The 23,951-nt window shown below is 45.6% G+C and overlaps 1 protein-coding gene across 6 annotated transcripts in view; it reads right to left on the reverse strand.

Annotated features, from left to right (window-relative positions):
* Positions 1-23,951, reverse strand: part of RASGRF2 (Ras protein specific guanine nucleotide releasing factor 2) — a 422,861-nt gene that overhangs the window by 229,011 nt on the left and 169,899 nt on the right. For all 6 annotated transcript variants that reach the window (XM_033924793.1, XM_033924646.1, XM_033924482.1 and 3 more), the window contains exon 5: positions 15,683-15,936. In XM_033924793.1, coding sequence (XP_033780684.1) covers positions 15,683-15,936 — 254 coding nt within the window. The remainder of the gene's footprint in view (positions 1-15,682; positions 15,937-23,951) is intronic.

Raw genomic sequence — 23,951 nt, forward strand, 5'->3', positions numbered from 1 at the left:
CTACCCAGCTACGGAATCTGGTCTCCTTCCAATTATTCCGAAAACATCTAAAACTTGGCTAGTCTCAAAAATGTAAATTTCGTTGCTCTCTATATAATCACTAATTCTTATGTTTTTTGCCTTATTTTAAAGTTCCTGTAAACCGTGCCAAGCTCTATCTTTATAGAGAGGTGCAGTATATAAGCGTGGAGGGGCATAATCAAAAAAACGTCTAAGTCCCCTTTTGACCTAAGGATCTAAACGTTGAAAGTAGAAGCAGGGAAAATGTCCATTATCAAAAAAAACGTCCAAAAGGAGTTTTTTGGTTTTTTTTAATAATGGCCTGCCTCTATGTTCAGCTGTTTAAACGCCCAGACCACCACTACATCTAAACTTTCACCATATAATCAACCTAAAAAAGCCTAAGTCTCAAATGCCCAAAACAAGGGCTTTTAGGCGAAGGAGGAGCCAGTCCTTCGCCTGAAAGCTGGATTCTGTAACCGGTGTCTGTCAAAAACAACACTGGTTACAGAATCCAACCCCCCCCCCACACACACACACAACGATCGGGCCAGGAGGGAGCCTAAGCCCTTCTGGCCATGCGACTCCCCCCCAATAAGATCGGACAGGAGGGAGCCCAAGCCCTCTTACCACGTCGAACCGCGACCTCCCCTCCAACAACGATCAGGGCAAGAGGGAGGCCAAGCCCTCTTGCCCCGGCGAGCCACGACCGCCCCTCCCCTCCGCTCCCCCCCCCTCGCCGACATCGGGCCAGGAGGGAGCCCAAGCCCTCCTGGCCACGTAACCCCCCCTACAAGATCAGGTAGGAGGGAGCCCAACCCCTCCTGCCCAGGCGACCACTCTATCCTCCACCCCCACTAAGATCTGGGCAGGAGGGATCCCAGGCCCTCCTGCTCCGATGCAACCCCCCCATGACCACCTTCCCAAACCCCTGATCGGCCCGCCGAAAACCTTCCCCCACCCGCCAATCCTCGAGACCCCCCTGCTGACCCTGCGACCCCACCCCGGCCCATGTGCCTAAGGCCTATTTCGGTTGGCCCAGGCGCCTCAGGCCCCACTTGTGGGCGGGGTTTGAGCCGCCTGGGGCAATCAGGCCCTAAGGCCAGCCATTCAAGGGATGGCTGGCCTGCTGGACGGGCTTGGCACTCGTCTGTCCAGCCAATGTTTTTCAGGTACAGGGGAGAGATCGGGGATGGGGGTGGGGTCGGCGCGGGGGGTCTCGTGGGTCGGCGGGTGGGAGTAGGTTTTCGGCGGGCCAATCAGGGGTTCGGGGGGCGGTCATGGGGGGGTTGCATTGGGGCAGGAGGGCCTGGGATCCCTCCTGCCCAGATCTTAGTGGGGGTTGGGGATAGGGTGGTCGCCTGGGCAGGAGGGCTTGGGCTCCCTCCTGGACCGATCTTGTAGGGGGGGGGTCGCGGCTCGCTGGGGCAAGAGGGCTTGGGCTCCCTCTTGCCCTGATTGATGTCGGCGGGGCCAGGAGGGCTTGGGCTCTCTCCTGGCCTGATTGGATCAGGGGAGGGGTGGATCGCTGCAGGAGAGATGGGTCATCTCTCCTGCCACTTTAGTGATCCTTGAAGGTGCACCTTGATGATCTCACAATGAGATCAGCATTGTGCAGCTGCATACCTCCATTGCAATGAAGTAGAAGCCATGCTAAGGTCTGTATCTGTTTTTTCTGTTTTTAACCTTTTGTAAATGAAGTTATGTATGCAATCTATATTTTTTTTTTTTCATGTGCTTTCTTTGCTTTTCGTAATGAGTTGATTGGAGCACTGATTGGAGAAAAAAAGGGTAGCTTTTTAGCAAGAAACCTAAAGCTATGTTTTTTTCATATGCTCTGCTTCAGTTAATGAATGTTTTCCTGTAATTAGCAAATAACATTGCTGTTTGTCCACAAAAAGACAGTTTTGCATACAATATATCTGTTTTGAAGTGCCCTGTTTATGTGGCGCCTTATTAAATATATTTTGAGCTTAATAAAGCAAAAATAAAAACCCAGAGAGCTATTTAGCAGATCACATTAAGGACGTCCAAACTATGCCTAAGTCCCGTCCATCTAACTTGTGTCTATCTGAAGCCCAAACTATGCTCAAAAGTAGACCTCCTTTACAATGCCTATAGGACCTAGTTTACAATTGCTATGCAACTTGCTAGCTCATTCTGTAGCACACTGGTTAAACTTACAGCCTTCTACCCTAATGTTGCTGGTTTGAATCCCAGTCACTCTCTCTGATAGAAGAGAAATAAATAAAAGTATTAAACAAATCCAACTCCCAGTATCACAAATATAATGGAAAAACACCATAAAATTGCCATTCTAATAACATCATAATAATAAAATATTATAACAGTAAGGACATTGTTTGGACGTCTAATTCTCACCTAAAACCCGATTCTCTAAAGCAGTGGTTACCAATCCTGTCCTGGAGGACTACCAGGCCAGTTGGGTTTTCAGGCTATCCCTAATGAATATTCATGACAGAGATCTGCATATGCAGGCATGCAAATCTGCTCCATGCATATTCATTAGGGCTATCCTGAAAACCCGACTGGCCTGGTGGTCCTCCAGGACAGGGTTGGGAACCACTGCTCTAAAGGACGTCTAAAAATTTGGACGTCTAAACAGCGCTAAGCGCAATTCTACAAAGGTCACCTATCTTGGATGTCCAAACCGTGCTTAACTTTAGACATGCTTTGCAGAATCAGGGCCCTAGTGTACAGTTTACATAATTGAAATACAAAAGGTAACTGAAAAGAACACAATATGCTTTAAAAGAGCACGATCATATGATGACTGAACATTTTCATGGCAGGATTAAGGCACAGATAAAATAGATTCATCTAGGGCTCAAATGTTTTTGGAGAAGCCCTCTCAGATGATCTCTCCCTGGTAAATCAGAAGCTAACAAAAAAAAGAGTTAGAAACTAGAGCCACTGCTGCCTACAGTATGTCTATCTTTCCCTCCTTCTGTGCATCACCCTCCATTTGGCAGGAGAAACTGGCAGTATCATTTGCCTGCTGCTCTCTCCTTCACTGGTTTTCATCTGCAGTCAGACCTACACAGGACTCCATTTGTAGGAGTTTTAAAATATATTTGCATTATCAAGGGAGCCCAATACGGTACTCTAGTTTGCCTTAGGCAGGGGGAGGGGGGTGTCTCAACACAGTTCTTGGGACACACCTAGCCAGTGAAGATTTCAGGATCCCCAAAATGAATATGCATAAGATAGATTTACATTCAATGAAGGCAGTGTATGCAAATTTTAGCTTGTGCATATTCATTGTGGATAGCTTGAAAACCAGCTAGTGTGTCCTGAGGACTGAACATAAGAACAGCCATACTGGATTAGATCAATGGTCATCTAGCCCACTTTCCTATTTCCAACAGAGGCCAAGCTAGCCACAGTATCTGACAGAAACCAAAACAGTAGCAACATTCCATGCTATCGATCCAGGGAAAACAGTGGCATCCCCCATGTCTGTCTCAAAAGTACGCTATGGACTTTTCCTCCAGGAATTTGTTCAAACTTTACTTAAATCCAGCTACTCTAACCACTGTAATCACATCCTCTGGCAACAAGTTCCAGAGCGTAACTATTCTTTGAGTAAGAAAATATATCCTCCTATTTGTTTTAAAAGTATTCCCATGTAATTTAATTGAACAGTCCATTCTTGCTATTCATGCGTCCAATATTTGCAATTTTATGTATCGTCGGGTGCGTGAATTGTGGCTGCTATTCACCATTTGTGCCGCTGTGTTCATGTATTCACAGACCTATGCTTTTAAGAATCAGCCTTCTTTGCTTTCATTTTCGCTAACAGCGGTACCTGGAGTGACCCGCTTCTGTTAACACGATACCCCCTCCTCCCGTCCAACCTCTTCCCAATCCCAATAAGACCAAGACATCTTAAGTGGTAAAACCTGGCCGCAGCCCTGTTTATTGAATAATAACATATTCTTAATACAATTAACACAATTAAAGGTACATAATTTAACAGCCACAATTAAAACATTAACAAAAAACCCCTTAACAATGGTATCACCATTGTTACCAGATCCCGAGCTACCACCAGAAGTAATTGGCCCCCGACCCCGCCATCCAAGCTAGGGTCTGAGGGGTGGCATGTCCCACACATGCCCCATTATCCAGGGTCAACCGACCCACCAGGCACGGCGCCCAGCCGGCCCACCGCTCATCCCTTGATGAGCCCCAGTAGCCAGTAGCTCGGGATACCGCAACCCTTACCGATACTACCCCCATAAACTACTGGGCGGGCGGGTGGGAAAGCAGTCTCGGAGGACCAAACCTTTTAGGTCCTCCGAGCACGCCTCCCTTTATCCCTTCCCACCCACAATCCCCCACGGCTGCGACGCCCTGCTAAAGGGGAAGCCGCGATCCCACGGCAACGGACCGCCCCCCCTCCTAGCCCCGACTAGCAAGTTCCCGACGAGCGACTCAGCGGGCCACCCAGTCCCGCGTTAGGGTCGCCCATCGAGACCAGCTCTCGGGCTTGCTTATATCAGCAGTACCTGGAGTGACCCGCTTCTGTTAACACGATACCCCCTCCTCCCGTCCAACCTCTTCCCAATCCCAATAAGACCAAGACATCTTAAGTGGTAAAACCTGGCCGCAGCCCTGTTTATTGAATAATAACATATTCTTAATACAATTAACACAATTAAAGGTACATAATTTAACAGCCACAATTAAAACATTAACAAAAAACCCCTTAACAATGGTATCACCATTGTTACCAGATCCCGAGCTACCACCAGAAGTAATTGGCCCCCGACCCCGCCATCCAAGCTAGGGTCTGAGGGGTGGCATGTCCCACACATGCCCCATTATCCAGGGTCAACCGACCCACCAGGCACGGCGCCCAGCCGGCCCACCGCTCATCCCTTGATGAGCCCCAGTAGCCAGTAGCTCGGGATACCGCCACAGGCCTGTAACTAGTTACAGGCCCAACCCCACAAGGAACAGAGCTGCGGCTAGGAGACCAACACTCGCTCACAACAGGTGGCGAAGTCATCCAACAACAAATCCCAACCTATATCGGACAAATGAACCCGATCCCTATAAAACAACCCTGCACAAGACACATCCACCCAATCATGTCTCACCTGAATACCTCCCCGAGACTCCACCCATCGACCTATCTGTCTGTTAACCTTAATGAGCCCCCTGGTCCACCGCCGAGACTCCAGCCGGCTGGGTCGAGGAATGATATCGGACCAGATCAACCGAGCCTCGGGGAACCAACCCTGTATCAATCCCAAATCCCCAATCACCATGTCGATAAGATGTTTTCCACTCAGCGCATCAACATCATTGCCCCCCAGATGAAGAATCAACAGATCCGGGCGGCGAGGACGCCGACGAAGATCATTCAGCAGAGGAAGCAACTGGTGCCATCGCATGCCTCTCTGTCCCCACCAGGAGACAAATACGCCACGATGCCCGAGACCCAAATGACGACCACCAGGTCGGACCACTGCACGCTCCCCAGCCCAGTGGATGAAGGAATGCCCGAATATCCAGACAGACATGACCCGCTGCACGGCACCTGCAAGGCAAACCCCGGAATTCAGACACAGCCCTCCAACAACCCACAGTTAGTAAAATGGGAGCCACGCCAGGGCCCCCCCCCCCCATCATACCCCGCTAACCACCACCACCCCCCGAACACGAGGCCCCCCATGCCACCCACTATTCCAATCCCCCCAACCTCGAATCCATATGATTCGCACTCGACGGTCGGATGTAAGCCCGATACGCGTCTGACGACCACCTACCCAGCCGACGTATGGCTGCTTCCGGAACTCCCGCCGCGAACGCACTGGTAGCCGCCCCAATGCGAAATGAGTGAGTGCCGTAGCTAGCCGGGTTCTCACCGCACTCACCTAAAGCCAGACGTAGCACGGCCAAGAACTGGTATCGCGACAGAAGAGCACCATCCTCATGTACCATCAACGCCAAGGCAGAAGAAGGACGGATCGCCATATAGGCAGCCAGCGATTGGACGGGGCATGACGCACAACCCTCAACCTGATGCAGGACCAATGTACGCCCCCTGCCCAGCTGATCCGCCTTTGAACGAGCAATGAAAACTTGCAACGTCGGACCGGAGATACACACCTGAGTACGCCTCAGGCCTCGCAGTCCCTGGACATCCGACGGATGGACAAGCAACTCGCCTACGCGCAACGCACCAAAAAACGATAAGGAGAAAGCTGCCCGAAACAAGCATGTCTCAAAACCCGAGCTCGTCACCCTAGGCAGCACCTCGACAAGGTTAACCAGCAACGCATGGGTAATAGGCAAACGCGAGTCAGGCACTCGCGGAGCCATCCTACCCCACGCCGCTAACATCCGACGGGGCAAAAACCCCGACGAAGGGCACGTCCACCCTAATGCTCTGCAAAAGAACGTGAAGCCCGCCAGATGCCCAACCGCCGCGCTCCGAGAACATCCCCGAAGATGCGCCGAGGCCAAGAATTCTGCCAACAGTAACTCTGACACCGGTCCAGGGAGCCATCCCCAGGACTGAAGAAAACCCGAGACTGTCACAAATCCCCTGTTGTACCGGACCCACGTAGTAGGTGCTACTGAGCGCTGTAGGAGGTACCAGATCCGCTCTCCGCCAGGCTCCACAAATGCTCCGGCATCGGCAATCCCTCCGGCTGTGCTTCTGGCGCCAGCTGTCGAAACTGCAAAAAGCGAAAACGAGAAAGAGCGTCAGCGAGGCTATTTTGCACTCCCGGAACGTGTCGCGCCCGAATGAACAGGTTAAGTCGCAAACAGCACACGACAAGCTCACGCATCAGCGCAGTCACCTGCAAGCATTTTGCCGTCTGTCTGTTGACTACCTCCACCACTCCCATGTTGTCACACCAAAACACCACCCGCCTGTTCTGCAACCTGTCCGGCCACAACTCACAAGCCACCAACAACGGAAACAGTTCCAGCAGAGTAACATTACAGGTAAGGCCCGCCCGTCGCCAAGCCTCTGGCCACGCCGCAGCGCACCAATCGCCCTGGAAGTAAATACCGAAACCGACGCCCCCAGCCGCATCAGATTGCAGCTCAAGGTCCACATTAGTGACCTCCGGCAGTTGAATGGGAAGCGAACCATTGAAACACTCGAGAAACATAGACCACATCCGCAAATCGGCCCGAATCCCAGCCGAAATCCGCACAAAGTGTCTGCGATCAGAAACACCCGCAGTCGCCACCGCCAAACGACGTGAAAATGGGCGACCCATAGGCAACACCCGACAGGCGAAATTGAGGGACCCTAACAGAGATTGAACCAGTCGCAAGGTAGGCTTACGAGCACCCCCAACCAGCGATATCAAATCCAGCAACTGCCGCACCTTGCCCAGCGGAAGCCGAGTAACCATTGCTACTGTGTCAATCTCGATCCCCAGGAACGTGAGACATGTAGCAGGGCCCTCTGACTTGTCAGCCGACAACGGGACGCCAAATTCCGCAGCTATAGACTCAAAAACAGTCTTCAATCGCCAGCAATCCTCGGAAGCTGCACCCCCCACAAAAAGAAAATCGTCCAAGTAGTGCACAACCGAGTCCCTCCCCGCACGCCGAGTCGTGACCCAGTGCAAAAAGGAACTAAATAATTCAAAAAAGGCGCATGAAACGGAGCACCCCATCGGCAGGCAACGATCAAAATAAAAGGCACCCTCAAATTTAAAACCCAGCAAAGGATACGAGGACGGATGCACTGGCAATAACCTAAAAGCCGATTCAATGTCAACCTTGGCCAACAAAGCCGATGGGCCAACACGACGAATGAGACCTAGGGCACTATCAAAGGACGCGTAGCGCACCGAACATAACTCCCGCGGAATGCCGTCATTCACCGAAAGGCCCGCCGGCCTGGACAAGTTGTGAATCAAGCGATATTTACCCGGCTCCTTCTTCGGAATGATAGCCAGCGGAGATATCACCATTACCGGAAACGGACGAGCACTAAAAGGCCCCGCTATCCACCCCAACTCGATCTCTTCAGACAACTTCCGGCGAACCTCCTCCCGAAGATGAGACACAGAGGAAGCATTAGAAGCCTGCACATTCGATAAAGGCATCACACATGGTATCTTAAATCCCTCACCAAACCCTCTCAATAAAACGTCCGCCGCCCTCGCATCGCGATACCGAGCCAGCCACGGACGCATGGCACCCACCAAAACCGGGGTGGGTAACCCGTGTGCCCCTGACTCACTTACCCGGGGGAGGAGGGACACCCGCTCCCTTCTTTGGACATTTAAGGGCCGAGTGACCTTGACCGCACAGGGAACAGGCGTGTCGGAAACGGCAATCGGTAAAGGAGCAGGTAGATTTATTAAACTGCCAGCAGAGGCCTGGACCTCCCCCGGCACCGGCACTCCCGGGCGGACGAAAGGAACGCCCCGCCCCAGCTGATTGCTGAAACTGCTTCCCCAAAGGTCCCTGACCCGAAACTCCTGGCTTCGCCATATGGGTGAGCCAGAGATTAATGTCCTGCGTGCCCCAGGACATATGCCGATTTTCCTCCATCTTGTCTCGGAACGCTTCATCGTAATTCAGCCACGCCCAACCCCCGAAACGATGATACGCATCCAAAACGGAGTCCGCGTAAGCCAACAGAAGGCCATAGTCCTGAGGTCTCTCTCTCCCCCATACGCTGGCCAAACGCAAAAACGCGCGCACCCAGTTAACAATATTACGCGACACCACGCCCACCTTGGGTTTCCCACCCTCCTTCTTGCTCTTCTTCTTCCTACTGCGGACCCGACCTTCCATTAGCGCGAATATATCAACACAGGCCCGCCTCCTAATTCTACGCCGCAGGGACCGCGGGACCTTTTCCCACAGTTCTGACAACGCAACCAAAGCAGGCGCCCCCCGATCGTCACCTCCCTGTACCTGACCCCCACTCGATACCGGCCGCTTGGACCCAGAAGAAGACGACAACGAAGTAGAGGAAGATGATGTTACAGAGGAGGAAGAGGACGAAGAAGAATCCCTGTCCCTACGGCGCTTCTTACCCTTACCCTTCTTTCTCCCCTTCTTACCCCGACTAGTAACCCCAGCCTCTAAGTCCATGTTACCCGTAATCTGGTCAGCTCCTTGTCCACGTCCGCCGTCGCCTCCTTCAGAAGCGGCGCCCTCCGCAGCAGCCGCCATAGCAGGACGTTGAGCACTCCGGGCCGGATCCTCGACGCTCCTCCGCACAGCTCCCGTGTGGCCCTCATGAACTGGTCCCGCAGAAGATGTACTGGCCATGGCAACACGTCCAGCGGCGACCGCCTGTGGGGAGAAATCCGGACAGGGGCCAGCAACCTGAACAGCAGGAGGGTATGTTAGCCCCGCAGAACCCATAGCCTCACCACGGATCTCGCCACCCCCAAATCCCCCAACAAAACCCGGTCCCCACGGAGACGAGGGACCCACTGCCGGAAAAGAGGGTGGAACCGAAGCCCACGGACCCATAGCCCAAGGGGAACCCCACATACCCCAAGGGGACCAACCTCCCGCCAAGCCTCCCATCGGGCCACTAGCCGCCCCAGAAGTAGAAGGGAGAACTGGAGCCCCCGGAAACCCGCTCCCCCCGCTCTCACACCCCACCAAAGGAGACGGACCCAACCTGTGCCGCTCCTCCACCCGCACTGCAGGCACCTCTCCCGCCTCCCGGGACACAAGCCTGGACCCCGAAGCAACAGCGGGCAAAGCAACCACCTCCTCCCTCCTAGCCGCGGCCCTGCCACGTGGGCGCGACCTAGGAAGTCGGCCCCTACCCCTGCGGGTCGAACCCGCACATCCCCGGGCTACCGTATACTCCCTCCCCACCTCCAGCGCAATCGCCGTTCGGGCGGCCGAACGGGAGCGCCTGGGAGGCAACTCTCTACCCGCCCCAGCGTCTGCACTTACCGGAGCTGCGTCTCCTTCATCGAAGGAGTCCCCCGCCAAAATCGACAGCTCCGCTGAGTCCTCCGCCGAAGCCATAGGTGTGCGCGCCATCAAGCAATCGAAGCACCGGCAAGTAAGGAAGACGCCCGCCGCAAAACCGCACACGATCCGCCCCAGTAGGCCGCGCACCCAGCCAGAGACTGCACGTGGTGAGCAAAGCAGTCTCGGAGGACCAAACCTTTTAGGTCCTCCGAGCACGCCTCCCTTTATCCCTTCCCACCCACAATCCCCCACGGCTGCGACGCCCTGCTAAAGGGGAAGCCGCGATCCCACGGCAACAGACCGCCCCCCCCCTCCTAGCCCCGACTAGCAAGTTCCCGACGAGCGACTCAGCGGGCCACCCAGTCCCGCGTTAGGGTCGCCCATCGAGACCAGCTCTCGGGCTTGCTTATTCTAAAAATGGCCACCAAGCAGTACTACAAATGAAAAAATATGTTTGCAACATTCTGAATATTCTATATGGTTTTTGTCAAGTGCTATCCCATGCAGGAACCTAATCCTGTTTTTCCTAGAAGATCGATTATTCACTTTCCATGGTTTTCAGGAACTACATGTACGGCTGGAAACTTACATCTATTTTCTCATAGACGCATTGTTTTGTTATTTACAAATTTGAAGTTTGCGAAGATATTCAGGAACCATACTGCCACAAATATTGTGTGCAGACTGTACGTCCTGAAAAGATGAAACCAGTGGCGTAGCAAGGGTGCCCAGTGCCCAGGGCAGTGGCACCCCTCTTTCGCCCTCTTCCCCCACCCCTCCCCCGCCACGCACATGCACCCCTTCCCTGTACCTTTTTAACTTTGGCACAAACAGCAAAGAACTTTCTCCTGAAAGTGACATCAGAGAAAGCGCCAAAGCCGACACAAGCAGCAAATTCATCGCTGCTTGCGCCAAAGTTAAAAAGGTACGGGGAAGGGGCACAGGTGCACATACGTACACAGCAGGGGGAGGAGTGGGAAGGGGAGGCAGAGAGAAGGAGGGGTGCTGGCACCCAACAAGGAAGACCACACCCAGGGCCGACCACCCCCCCTCGCACCCCACCTTACTATGCCACTGGGTGAAACACTGATTCACTTTTACCCATTCTATATCACTCAGGATTTTGTAGACCTGGATCATATCCCCCCTCAACCGTCTCTTTTCCAAGCTACAAAGCCCAACCTCTTTAGTCTTTCCTTATACAAGAGGAGTTTCATCCTTTTTATCATTTTGGTTGCTCTTTTTTGGAACTTTTCTAATTCCGCTATGTCATTTTTTTTAGATACGATGTGCAGTAGTGCAAGGTAAACTGGGATGCACTCATAGGAATATTTTTATTTAACATGTATATATCCAAATTTTTTAAATTACTGGCATATGATATTTGGTTTTTTAAATTACCGATGCACATTTGGTTAAATTCTTCATTTTTAATCACAGACACATGATGCTTGCATGTTTGTTCTAATTTTAAATAGGTGAAATGTATTAGCTTTTTGTTTTTATTTGATTTTTTGATACATCATCATAAGGGATGGTCTATACATACTTTTTTATTTTATTCATTATTGTCAATCATAAGGGACAGAACAGATATTACAATTAAGTAGTGTTTCCATTTGCTTTTAAATTTTGACTGGTGATTGGATAGTGATTTTTAAATGTTCACCATTGTCCACAAAATGAGTAATAAATTTTGTTTTTCTTTAAGACAGCACTTTCAGACCATTGTATTGTTTGTTTCAATGCATTTTTTCCATTAGATAAATATATTTTTTCACACATTTTTTTTTCATTCATTTTATTTTTGGCACTCATTCAAACATTTATTGCATTTTTTTCCCCACATTTTAGTAGCTGCACTCTTGAAACAAGCTGACAGGAATTTATCAAGATATGTCTCAAATCCTATACACCAGTAGGTATAGGTCAATTATAAGTCTTGTAAACACATTCAACCCACAACAATTATAGTGGATTTGAATTTTGCTTTGGCTCTATGTTTATATGCAACAATGTAACTATCGAATCGCCTGAGGTCAGTGCCAATTACCCACAGGTTATTCATGATAAGATTTTTTTTAAAATAATCATATCAATATGTTGGGGTTCATTTATATAATTCACATTATAATTTTTTAAGCCATATGTTATCAATCATAGTTTATTTAATATTACGAATATTACTGTAATTATGTGGAGGCCTTTCCTTCAGGAGAAAGGAACTTTGTGTCTCACGATAAATTTGATGGGAGTCCCACCAAGTGTTGGTGGACTCTGGTAGTGTGAAAACCTTTGTCCAAAGAGGAATCCTCACCCCACTGTAGCAGGTGTTATCCAAGGACAGAAGGCATATATTCTCACATGTGAGTAATATCATCCATGGAGCCCAGCATGGACAGTCAAAAAGTGTACTATCACTTTAAAACTTTAAGACTGCCTATACCGCATGTGTGCTGGTGCCTTCCCACCCGATTTCGGCTTGTGGGTCCATTAGTTCAGTAACAAAACTAAGAAGCCAACTAGGGGAGGTGGACTACATCAGCCGGCTCACCTTTATCCACATGTTTAATCACACCTTCAAAGAAGTCAAGCAAATTGGTGAAGCAAGATCTCCTTCGGCTGAACCCATGCTGACTCTGTCCCATTAAATCATGTTTATCTACGTGTTACAGGTGAGCAATTATTTGGAAAAGGGAGATTTGTTAGATCCTGATATATTTGGTTTAGATACAGATCGACTGCAATGACGCTCTTCTCTGTATCTTTTCTAATTCTGCTATATCTTTTTTGAGATATGGCGACCAGAACTTCACACAGTAGTTTAGGTGCGGCCGTACCATAGAGTGATACAAGGGCATTATAACATTTTCATCTTTGTTTTCCATTCCTTTCCTGATATTTCCTAACATTCTATTTGCTTTCTTAGCAGCCGCCACACATTGAGCTGAGGGTTTCAACGTATCCTCAACAATGACACCTAGATCCTTTTCCTGAGCAGTGACTCCTAACACAGAACCCAGCATCACATAGCTATAGTTTGAGTTTCTCATTCCCACATGCATTCTTTGCACTTGCTCACATTAAACGCCATCTGCCATTTTGATGTCCCGTCTTTCAGTCTCACAAGGTCCTCTTGCAATTTTTCACAATCCTCTTGCAATTTAACAACTTTGAACAACTTTGTGTCATCAGCAAATTTAATTACCTCACTAGTTATTCCCATTTGGAATGACAGCTGATGTCATATCTCCACCGAGAGGCTAACTGACGAGAGAACATGATTTCTGAGGACTCCAGTACAGGCAGGGGTGTTGATAAACAACTGATAGGTGAGGAAAGTAACATTTGGTTCCCTTAATTTCAATTTGGAATTTTAAAAAAAGGTTTTTTATCACAGGTAAAAAGCAATTTGATGTATATCAATATCTCCTCCCAGATAATTCATACTGTCTAGTCATATTTATATGTTTTTATATGTTCTTTGTTTATATTCATGTAAGGATTTCTCTAAGTAATTTATTGAGTAGATTATTTAAAATATATATTTCAGTTTAAATATGTTTTTTAAAATCTTTATATATATATGTATATATATTTATGATAATATGTGATATTGAATCATTTCTATTAATATATGGATTTTATTATTTTTGTTGTTTGTTAGTAGGTCAATATGAGTTTTATATATATACTTTCATATGTGTTTATTTTTTCCAGATACTGACACAGGCTTTTTGCCAAAGCACAGGCCATGTGAGGTCATTTTAATATAGGTCATCTTGGTCCCTGTTCTTCAAGCTGTTTATGCTTTTTTTCTTTCTGCATACTGCAAAGTAAACTCTACTTTAACTGTTTTTGGGCCTTAGGCATATGCCTAGTATCCCTATGTCTTAATCTGGCTCTACAGATGATATTATCTAAACTGAGACTGATTTATACTGTATTTCCATGGAGAATGGGTGCTTTTACTTTGTATATGAGTGCTCAAGCTTTTACCATTGAATGTCATGGCGACAGGACCAATTAATGTTTCAGAGTATATACAAATAAAATGACATAAGGATAAAAATGTGGCCAAAAAATTCTAGTTCCTTGCCTTTTGATTTTAGTACATCTTGGCTCAAGTAGCAGAAAAGGAGCAGTCTAAATATATTGGCCCGGATTCTATAAACGGCGTCCCGATTGTAGGCGGTGGTAGGCTGTCTAACCAGCCAATCAAGACATACGTTTTTTAATAAAACCTCCCAAGGCAGGCCGCCTACATTGATGGCATTTCCGGGAGCCTAGGGAGGCTCGAAAGCCCACCTAAGGCTAGGCCTGGGCATGGTTTGGCCTGGAAGTAGCTTTAGGCAGACCTAGGTAGCTGTACACATTTCCCTAGGCCTACATTATACGTATGTGTGGACACTGAGCTTATCACGGCAAGGGATCTCCCTGCCACGATAAGTTTAGCGGCCACAGCTGGCCGTTTCCCCCCTCCCCCACCGAACGCTCAGAGCAGGAGGGATGCACAGTCCCTCCTGCACGGCAACTCCCCTTCTTAACAAACGCGGCAGGATGTCCAATCCCTCCTGCCAGAACCCCACCCCTCCACCCCGTTCGTAGATCACCGGCAGGAGGGATGTCCAATCCCTCCTGCCGGAACCCTCTCACCTCCCCCCCCGCACCCAACTAGAAACCCTCCTAACCCCAACAAACTTTCCCCCCCCCCCCCGGACTTTCCCCGCCCAATCTCTATGCTTTTTTGTTGGGCAGACAGATGCGGCCTCCCTCTCCAGCTGGCCGGCAGATCCACCTCTGTCAGAATGGTGGGCCTGCCCCTTCCCGGTGCATTATGGAATGCACCAGGGAGGAGCTTAAGGGCCTGACTGGCCCTGGTGCCCAATGTCCTGCCCATAAGAGGGGCTTTAGGCACCTGGGCCAATCAGAATCTTAAGTTGGCCCACATGCCTTAGGCCCCTTCCATGGGCAGGGCATTAGACACCTGGGCCTACCGGAATCTTAGGTTGGCCCATGTGCCTATGGGCGGGGCCAACCTAATATTCCAGTTGGCCCAGGTACCTAAGTCCCCGCTGATGGGAGAGGCCTTAGGCACATGGGCCAACCTAAGATTCTGGTTGGCCCAGGTGCCTAAGGTTCCTCCTATGGCCCTTAGGCCCCTCCCCAGAGCATCCCACAATGTACTGGGAAGGGGCAGGCCTGCCATTCTGATAGAGGCGGGCCTGCCAGCCAGCCGGAGAGAGGACCTGTCCAACCAGCCAACAAAAAAGGTTAGAGGTAGATTGGGGGGATCTGGGGGAGTCAGGTTGGGTTAGGAGAGGTTATAGTAGAGGTACGGGGGTCTGGGGTGGTGGAATGGGGTTCGGGGAGTGGCCTGTGCTATTTACAGAGGGAGGAGGGGGGGTTCTGGCAGGAGGGATTGGGCATCCCTCCTGCCAAAAATTTACAGAGGGGGGTTCCTGGGCAGGAGGGACTGGGCATCCCTCCTGCTGCGATCGTTGGTGTGGGAAGAGATATTTTTACTCCTTTCCCTTTTTCAGCAGTTTTCTGAACAGAAGGAAACAGTGGGCCAAGAGATCCCTTCATCTGCTATCCTTTTTTCTTGGAAACAAATTTGAATGTAACTCCCGCTCAGAATCACCAGTAAGGATGCCAAACTCCATTGAAAATGTTACTTCTAACTCTCAAGTAATTAGGCATGGTAAAAAAAAAAATAAACGAGTACCTGTTGAGAAATATACTGCTGACATCATCATGTCTGATAGGAGGCTTCTTGGAACTTGCAGCCATTCTTAGAGGCCGCAGAAAACAGTTTACAAGAACATAAAGTTGATGAACATACTCAGATTCTGCCTCGACCATATTAAAAACGATCTGGTTTCTTTTTCTCATACTTTCTGCATGAGGAGAACAAATATAATCTTGGACAATTGTCTTCCATTTTCTTCTACAAAGCCAGCCCCTCATAAAGCTCTGGACCTAAAAAAAATTATAATCGGATATAAGCAGACCAAACCAAAACAAAGATAGGCCCCCTTTTCCAAAGCTGCACAGCAGAATGCCACATGGCATATGCTCCAATGCCCATTCAATTCCTATGGATATCGGAACATTTACCATGCCGGTCTGCAATGCCGGCTTTAGTAAAAGAGGGGAATAATCAGACATACAGAATTATAGTTGTGGCAAGCTTTTCTACTTATTACACATTTTTCCACTGAAAAAAATTATGTTCATGTTTCTTATGTACTCTTTACCAATGATCAAGGGACATGGCAGCATAAAACATTCATCTTATAAAAGGGCCTTATAGACATCCATACAGACCAAAGGGGTAGCCTAATGGTTAGAGCAGTGGGCTAAGAATCAGGGGATCCAGGTTCAAATCCAACTTGTGATTTTTTTTTTTAAATATTGTGAGCCCTCCAGGAATAGAAACACACTTAACATACCTGAATATACACTACTTCAATAGCCTTCAGGCTTGTAGGTATCCTGTATGTTCAGGTAAAGTAAAGCTCAAGAGGGATTTTAATCTGGGTCCATTGGCTTCCCAGTCTATTGCACTAATTGTTAGGGAACTCTTCAGACCTGCATGCTACTGTGTTAAGAATGTCCATAATACCTGAAGCTGTCATATTGCCTGGTATTATATTCAGTGGGGAGGAAGAGAAACAGCACCACTGGAAGATTAAGGAAGTGCTGTGTCTTAATTTCTCCAGCGGACACATTCTCAATTAGACCACCTTTCTATATCCTAAATGTGACAAATACCAGGTCTAAATATGGATATCCATATTTTTAGACTTGAGCATCCCTTTCCCTTCTGTGATCAGAGTTAGACATCCATATTTTATGTCTTTCCTAGTCCCAGTCAAAACATGCTCAGACCAAGCTCTCTTGCCATATGGGCATATAACAGGGTTGTCCTGCCTATGTGAAATTAGGATTTGAACGTCCATGTAATATGGACTTCTAAATGCCAGTTTTCAGATGGCCAAAATAAGAACCAAACTATAATAACCACCAAAATGTTAAATAATGCAGCACCTTTAGCACATGCCTCATCTCTTAGAATCTATTATCCATCTCATTGTTTATGATCTATTGATAAAATATGTCCCTTACTTTTAAACAAATTAGTCTTGACACATATCTCTCTGCAGTTGTTTATATGGAAGGTGCCTTATGTGTTATTCTAAAATGAAATGCTATTCTGTCTGTGATAGTCTTATAAATTTAAGGCTCATTGATCTATTTATGTGTTCTGTTCTGTTTTGTTACTTTTGTTTTGTTATTATGTATGTTTTAATTTTGTACCCCATCAAAAATTTAAAGATGCAAGGAGGTGCTGAAAATTTCTCAGCCCAACCAAGAAAAGAATGATGTGGAGCCATGAAACTTATAAGTTATTATTCCACATATTCACTCCTATGTTCAACAGACTTGGCACATCATGTCTGAAGTTTCTGTAATCCTTCCAAAAAATACTCTGTCACTGAAATACTGCTCCGCTGCTGCAATCACTCAAAAACTGTCGCACTTTCAAACTTTTTTAAAGGTTGGAAACAGAAAATAGTCAGATGGAGCAAGATCTGGTGAGTAGGTTGGATGGTCTATGTACTGAAACCTCAACTGCATCAAATTATCCATTGTTTTGCCAGCCTTGTGAGCAGGTGCATTGTCTTGCAAAAAGAGAACCCCTTTCTGCAGCTTCTCTCTTTTGTCTTTTAATGCCTTCTTTAATAAGCACAGCACGTTACAGTAGTATTCTGCATTAACTCTTTGGCCCATTGGAAGATAGTCAGTCATTAAAACACCTTCCTGATCCTAAAACACTGTGGCCATGAACTTTTCTGCTGACTTTTGGGTCTTGAATTTCCTTGGCCTTGGAGAACCTGAGTGCCGCCATTGCATGGATTGTTGTTTTGTCTCATGATCATAATGGTGTAACCATGATCCTCATCAACAGTTACTAGTCATTCAAAAAAGCTGGCACCAGCTCACTGAAAATGCTGCAAACTTAACTTGGAAATGTCTACTCAACGTCGTTTCTCATCAGCATTCAAATATTTGGGCACCCGCTTGGCTGACAGCTTCTGCATACCCAGCTGCTCAACATGTTCCCTTGATATCTGTAGTATCTCAGCAATTGTTTTAGCTGATATTTGCCAATCTGCCAAAATCAGGTCATGGGCATGGTCAACAATTTTAGAAGTTGACACCGTTTGAGGCCTCCCAGCCCTTGCTGCATTTTCAGTCTCAAAATCTCCATGCTGAAAGTTTGCATACTGCTTTTTCACTGTGGAGTATGATGGGTATTTGTCACTCACTGTTTGCATCATACATTCATGGATTTCCTCTGGAGTTTCCTTCTGCAGAAATAGGAACTTCATGACGACTCGAGTTTCACACTTGAAAATTCCACACTTTTTGTTGACATGGTTCAATTAAGTATCTGAAACAATGTCAAACCATAACATGATTCTGCAGATTGGCACTTTGCAATAAAATAATACTCTTTTTAGCTGCAGTGACAAAATAATGCTCAGAATTTAGGAAGTTGGGCTGAGAACATTTCAGCATCCCCTTGTAGTGTGGGCTTAGTATGGTGAAAGGGCAGTTAAACTAATTGAGAATATTACCTTGTTTCTGGATAAATGATTTATCATGGCTTTTGCTAGAAAATACAATTTTAATTATATAAACTTTGTCACATAATAGTATGAGAGGATTGGCATTGGAATATGGTCACAGAAGATGTTCCATAATATTGGAGCAACAAGATTGTACAATTCTCATACAGGCCAAATATATCTTTTCAAAACTTCCATGTTTGTCAGTTCTGCCATGTGGTCTATTTGATCATTTGTCTCTGTAGCAAATATTATGTGGGGCAAACTTTGTGGACTTTAAAAACACATTTAATTGAACACATACATTATATTAAGACTCAGAAATTATGTAAACCCTTAGTTTCTCATTGTAAAGAAATGAATCATTGTTTTGATTCTTTGAGGTGTTTTAACAGTTGAAGGTGTCAGAGTGTTGCAGTAATATCCACAAGCAATTATGGAGGCATTACAGAGATGTATTTTTTCAATTAAATAGTACAACCTTTCAGTTTAAATATCATTATTGAATAGAAAGCTTTTTTCCCTTTAATTGTAAGGGTATGTTGTAAAGAAGGATTTGTTTTAATGTTGTGTGGGGCACAGTTTGATGTCATCTTGTTGAGTCTTTAAATTTTGACGCCCCCCCCCCCTCTTTTTTTTACCTCTGCAGCCATTTTTTAAAAAGTCCTGAAATGAAGATTAGTCAATCCCATGAGGCAGCTGGAGTCTTCTCATAAGGGACAATTTAAGATTGATTGATATTTTGGTTTCTTCATGTTTCTTCATGTCAGCAATAAAATTATTGGAGTGAGCATCGAGTGTATTTTTGAAAATGTAATCTAATCCAGATTTTGCATTTTTATTATTATCCCCCAAAATGGGTCCATACCCATATCATAAGAAAAGTGAAAAAAAACTAACAAAAATTAAGAATCGGGTTAAAAATCTCTGAAAAAAATATTCTGTCAAGTCTCTTACAAAACAATTCATGAGAAGAAATCAAATGAACTGTGAGTGAAAGATTATTTCAAATAGATACTGATTTATAAGGGCTGGAGGACTTGCCGTAAAGTGAGATGTTAGAGAAACTGGGCTTCTTCTCCCTTGAAAAGAGGAGACTGAAAGGGGACATGATCGAAACATTCAAGATAATGAAGGGAATAGTAAATAAAGACAGGTTGTTTACCCGTTCTAAGGTAGAGAGAACAAGAGGGCACTCTCTAAAGTTAAAAGGGGATAGATTCTGTACAAACATAAGGAAGTTCTTCTTTACCCAGAGAGTGATAGAAAACTGGAACGCTCTTCCGGAGTCTGTTATAGTGGAAAACACCCTCCAAGGATGCAAGACAAAGTTAGACAAGTTCCTGCTGAACCAGAACTTACGCAGGTAAGGCAATGGTTAGGGCAATGGTCTTTGACCTAAGGGCCGCCGCTGGAACGGACTGCTGGGCACGATGGACCACTGGTCTGACCCAGCAGCGGCAATTCTTATGTTCCTAAAGATTTTAAAAGACCTTTTGTATTTTGTTCCTCTAAAGGAGAGAAAATTACGGATAAAGTAGATTGTAATGGTGATGCTCTTCTTCCAAATGAGATATGAATAAATTCAGTGATATCTAAGAACAAAAGAATAGCCATGCTGGGTCAGACCAATGGTCCATCTAGCCCAGTATCCCATTTTCACGGAGGTCGATCCAAGTACCTGGCAAACACCCAAATAGTAGCAGCAGTCCATGCTACTGATCCAGGGCAAGCAGTGGCTTCTCCCATGTCTGTCTCAACAGCAGACTATGGACTTTTCCTCTAGGAACTTGTCCAAACATTTTTCAAAATCAGCTACATTAACCACTCTTATCACATCCTTTGGCAATACATTCCAGAGCTTAACTATTCTCTGTATGAAAAAATATTTCCTCATATTAGTTAAAAGTATTATTCTGTAACTTAATAGAGTGTCCCCTAGTCTTTGTAAATGTTGAGGCAGTAAAAAAATCGATCCACTTGTACCCGTTCTACACCACTCAAGATTTTGTAGACTTCAATCATATCTTCCCTCAGCTGTTTCTTTTCCAAGCTGAACAGCCTTAACCTCTTTAGTCTTTCCTCATATGAGAGGAGTTACATCCCTTTTATCATCTTGGTTATTCTTTGAACCTTTTCTAGTGCCCAACATATCCTTTTTGAGATAAGGAGACCAGAACTGACTGCAATACTGAAGGAGAGGTCGCACCATTAAGTGATACAAAAGCATTATAACATTCTTAGTCTTCTTTACTATCCCTTTTCTAATAATTCCTAGCATATTGTTTGCTTTCTTGGCCACTACTGAACATTGGGTAGAAGGTTTCAGTGTATTGTCTATGATGACACCCAGATCTTTTTCTTGAGCACTGACCCCCCCCCTAGCATTCGATAACTATGATCTGGATTATTCTTCTCAATGTGCATCACTTTGCATTTGTCCACATTAAATTTCAACTACTATTTGGAAACCCAGTCTTCCAGTTTCCTAAGGTCTTCCTGCAGTTTTTCACATTCCACATGCGTTTTAATAACTTTGAACAGTTTAGTGTCATCTGCACATTTAATCATCTTACTCATCGTTCCAATTTCCAGATCATTTATAAATAACTTAAATAGCACTGGCACCAGTACAGATCCCTGCTGCACACCACTATTTACCCTACTCCATTGAGAAAAATGACCTTTTAACCCAGGGGTCTCAAAGTCCCTCCTTGAAGGCCGCAATCCAGTCGGGTTTTCAGGATTTCCCCAATGAATATGCATGAGATCCATGTGCATGCACTGCTTTCAATGCATATTCATTGGGGAAATCCTGAAAACCCAACTGGATTGCGGCCCTAAAGGAGGGACTTTGAGATCCCTGATTTAACCCTACCCTTTGTTTTTTGTCCGATAACCAATTCTTAATCCACAATTCAACATAGCTTCCTATCCCATAACTCTTTAATTTTCTCAGGAGCCTCTCATGAGGAACTTTGTCAATAGCTTTCTGGAAATCCAGATACACTACATCAATGGGTTCACCTTTATACACATGTTTATTTACACCTTCAAAGAAGTCAAGCAAATTGGTTAGGCAAGACCTCCTTCGGTTGAACAAATGCGGACTCTGTCTCATTAAATCATATTTGTCAACATGTTCCACAATTTTATTTTTTATAATTTTTTCCACTATTTTTCCCAGTACTAAGGTCAGGATAACTAGTTTGTAATTCCCTGGATCTCCCCTGGAACCCTTTTTAAAAACTGGTGTAACATTGGCCACCCTCCAATCATGAGGGACTACAGATGATTTTAGCAGCAGGTTACAGATCACTAACAACAGATCATCAATTTAATGTTTGAGTTCTTTCAGTACCCTGGGATGTATACCATCCAGTTCAGATGATTTATCACTCTTTAACTTGTCAATTTGGCTAAGTATGTCTTCCAGGTTCACCGAGATTTCTTTCAATTCCTCCGCCTCATCACCCTTGAAAATCATTTCTGGTTCAGGAAGATTTCTTACATCTTCTTCCATAAAGACTGGAGCAGAGAATTCATTCAGCCTCTCCACTAAGGCCTTGTCCTCCCTAGATGCACATTTTACTCCATGATCATCCAACGGTCCCATGGATTCGCTCACAGGTTTTCTGCTCTTGTTGTACCTAAAAAATTGTTACTATGAGTTTTTGCCTCTTTGGCAAGCTGTTCTTCATATTCTTGTTTAGCCATTTCAGTAGCAGATCCACATTTGTGGAATGGTTTGCCAGGTTATTTGAGATTGTGTAAAGACCTGCGGTCTTTTAGGAAACAATTGAAAACTCATTTATTTGTACATGTTTTTTATTAACAGAATGTTTTTAAGTATAATTGATGTTAGTATGGAAGAGATGAGGAGGTAATGTTTTTTGTTGAGTCTGTATGTAATTGATTATGTCTGTTTTATTGTAATCCATTTAAGTTTTAAGCAGAATAGAAATTTTAAAAATAAAATTAATTAAATAAATAAATTGATCAATACTTTGCATCTAACTTGCCAGTGTTTATGTCTTATCTTATTTTCTTCACTGAGATTCTTTTTCCATTTCCATTTTTGGCTGTACTAGCCTCTTTCACTTTGCCTTTTAACCATGCCAGCTCTTGTTTTCACTTCTTTCTACCTTTTTTAATACGTGGAATACATCTGGTCTGGGCTTCCACGATGGTATTTTTTAAACAATATCCATTCGTGGTTTACATTTCTAACCTGTGCCACAGACCCTTTTAGCTTCTTTTTAAACATTTTCCTCATTTTATTGTAGTCACTCTTGCAAAATTTAAATACTGCTACAGTAGATTTCTTTATCAATTTTACCCAAGTCATCAGCTCAAATTTGATCATGTTATGATCACCGTTTCCTAGCAGACCCAACACAGTTACCTCCTGTACTATGTCCTGTATTCCACTAAGGGCCAAATCTAAAATAGCTCCCTCTCTTTCAGGTCCTGGGCCAGTTACTCCAAGAAGCAGTCATTTATGACGCCTAGGAATTTTACCTCCCTAGCACTCCCTGTTGTAACATTTATCCAGTCAATGTTTGTTTGGGTAGTTGAAATCACTAAACATCAAGCTCTCATACTCTATAGGCACTCATTATAAAGAATCCCCCTGCATTGAGTGTATGGCAAACAATGGCATAAACTTACTCCAAATGACAACAATACACAGCAAGAGCCCCCCCAAAAAACAACAACATAGAGAAAAAAAGAAAGAAAATGGAGAAAAAACCTTAGTTTGGCTTCATGGGTTCAAAAAACTCCACTTTCTCAAGTCTCTCAGCAATAGTCTCATAGGCTTGTATCCACAATGCTCCTCTATATAACATGTAAGAGGGCAACACTCAAAATACAGAGAAAAATTCCATGTTTCCCAAAAAAATAGACACAAATCAAACAAAAAACGAAAGTGGAGTTTTTTGAAACCATGACGCCAAACTGAGGTTTTTTTCTCCACTTTCTTTTTTTTCTCTCTTGTTTTTTTTTGGTGGGGGGAGTTCTTGTTGTGTATTGCAGGGGGATATTTTGTGATTTAACATACTCTCTCCTTTTTCTGTGGTAGTTGAAATCACCCATTATTATAATGTTGCCCAATTTGCCAGTTTTCCTAATCTCTGAAAACATTTCATCATCTGTCTGCTCATTCTGTCCCAGAGGACGGTAGTATAATCCTACCCATATATTCCTTCCCTTCACACATGGAATTTCTATCCATATGAATTCCATACTGCTATCTGTGTCGTGCAGAATGTTTATTTTGTTTGATTTAATTTCCTCTTTAACATATAGCGCACCTCACTTCCAATTTGATCTACTCTATCATTGTGACATCATCTG

The sequence above is a fragment of the Geotrypetes seraphini genome, chromosome 1 (assembly GCF_902459505.1).
Source record: "Geotrypetes seraphini chromosome 1, aGeoSer1.1, whole genome shotgun sequence".
Lineage (NCBI taxonomy): Eukaryota > Metazoa > Chordata > Amphibia > Gymnophiona > Dermophiidae > Geotrypetes > Geotrypetes seraphini.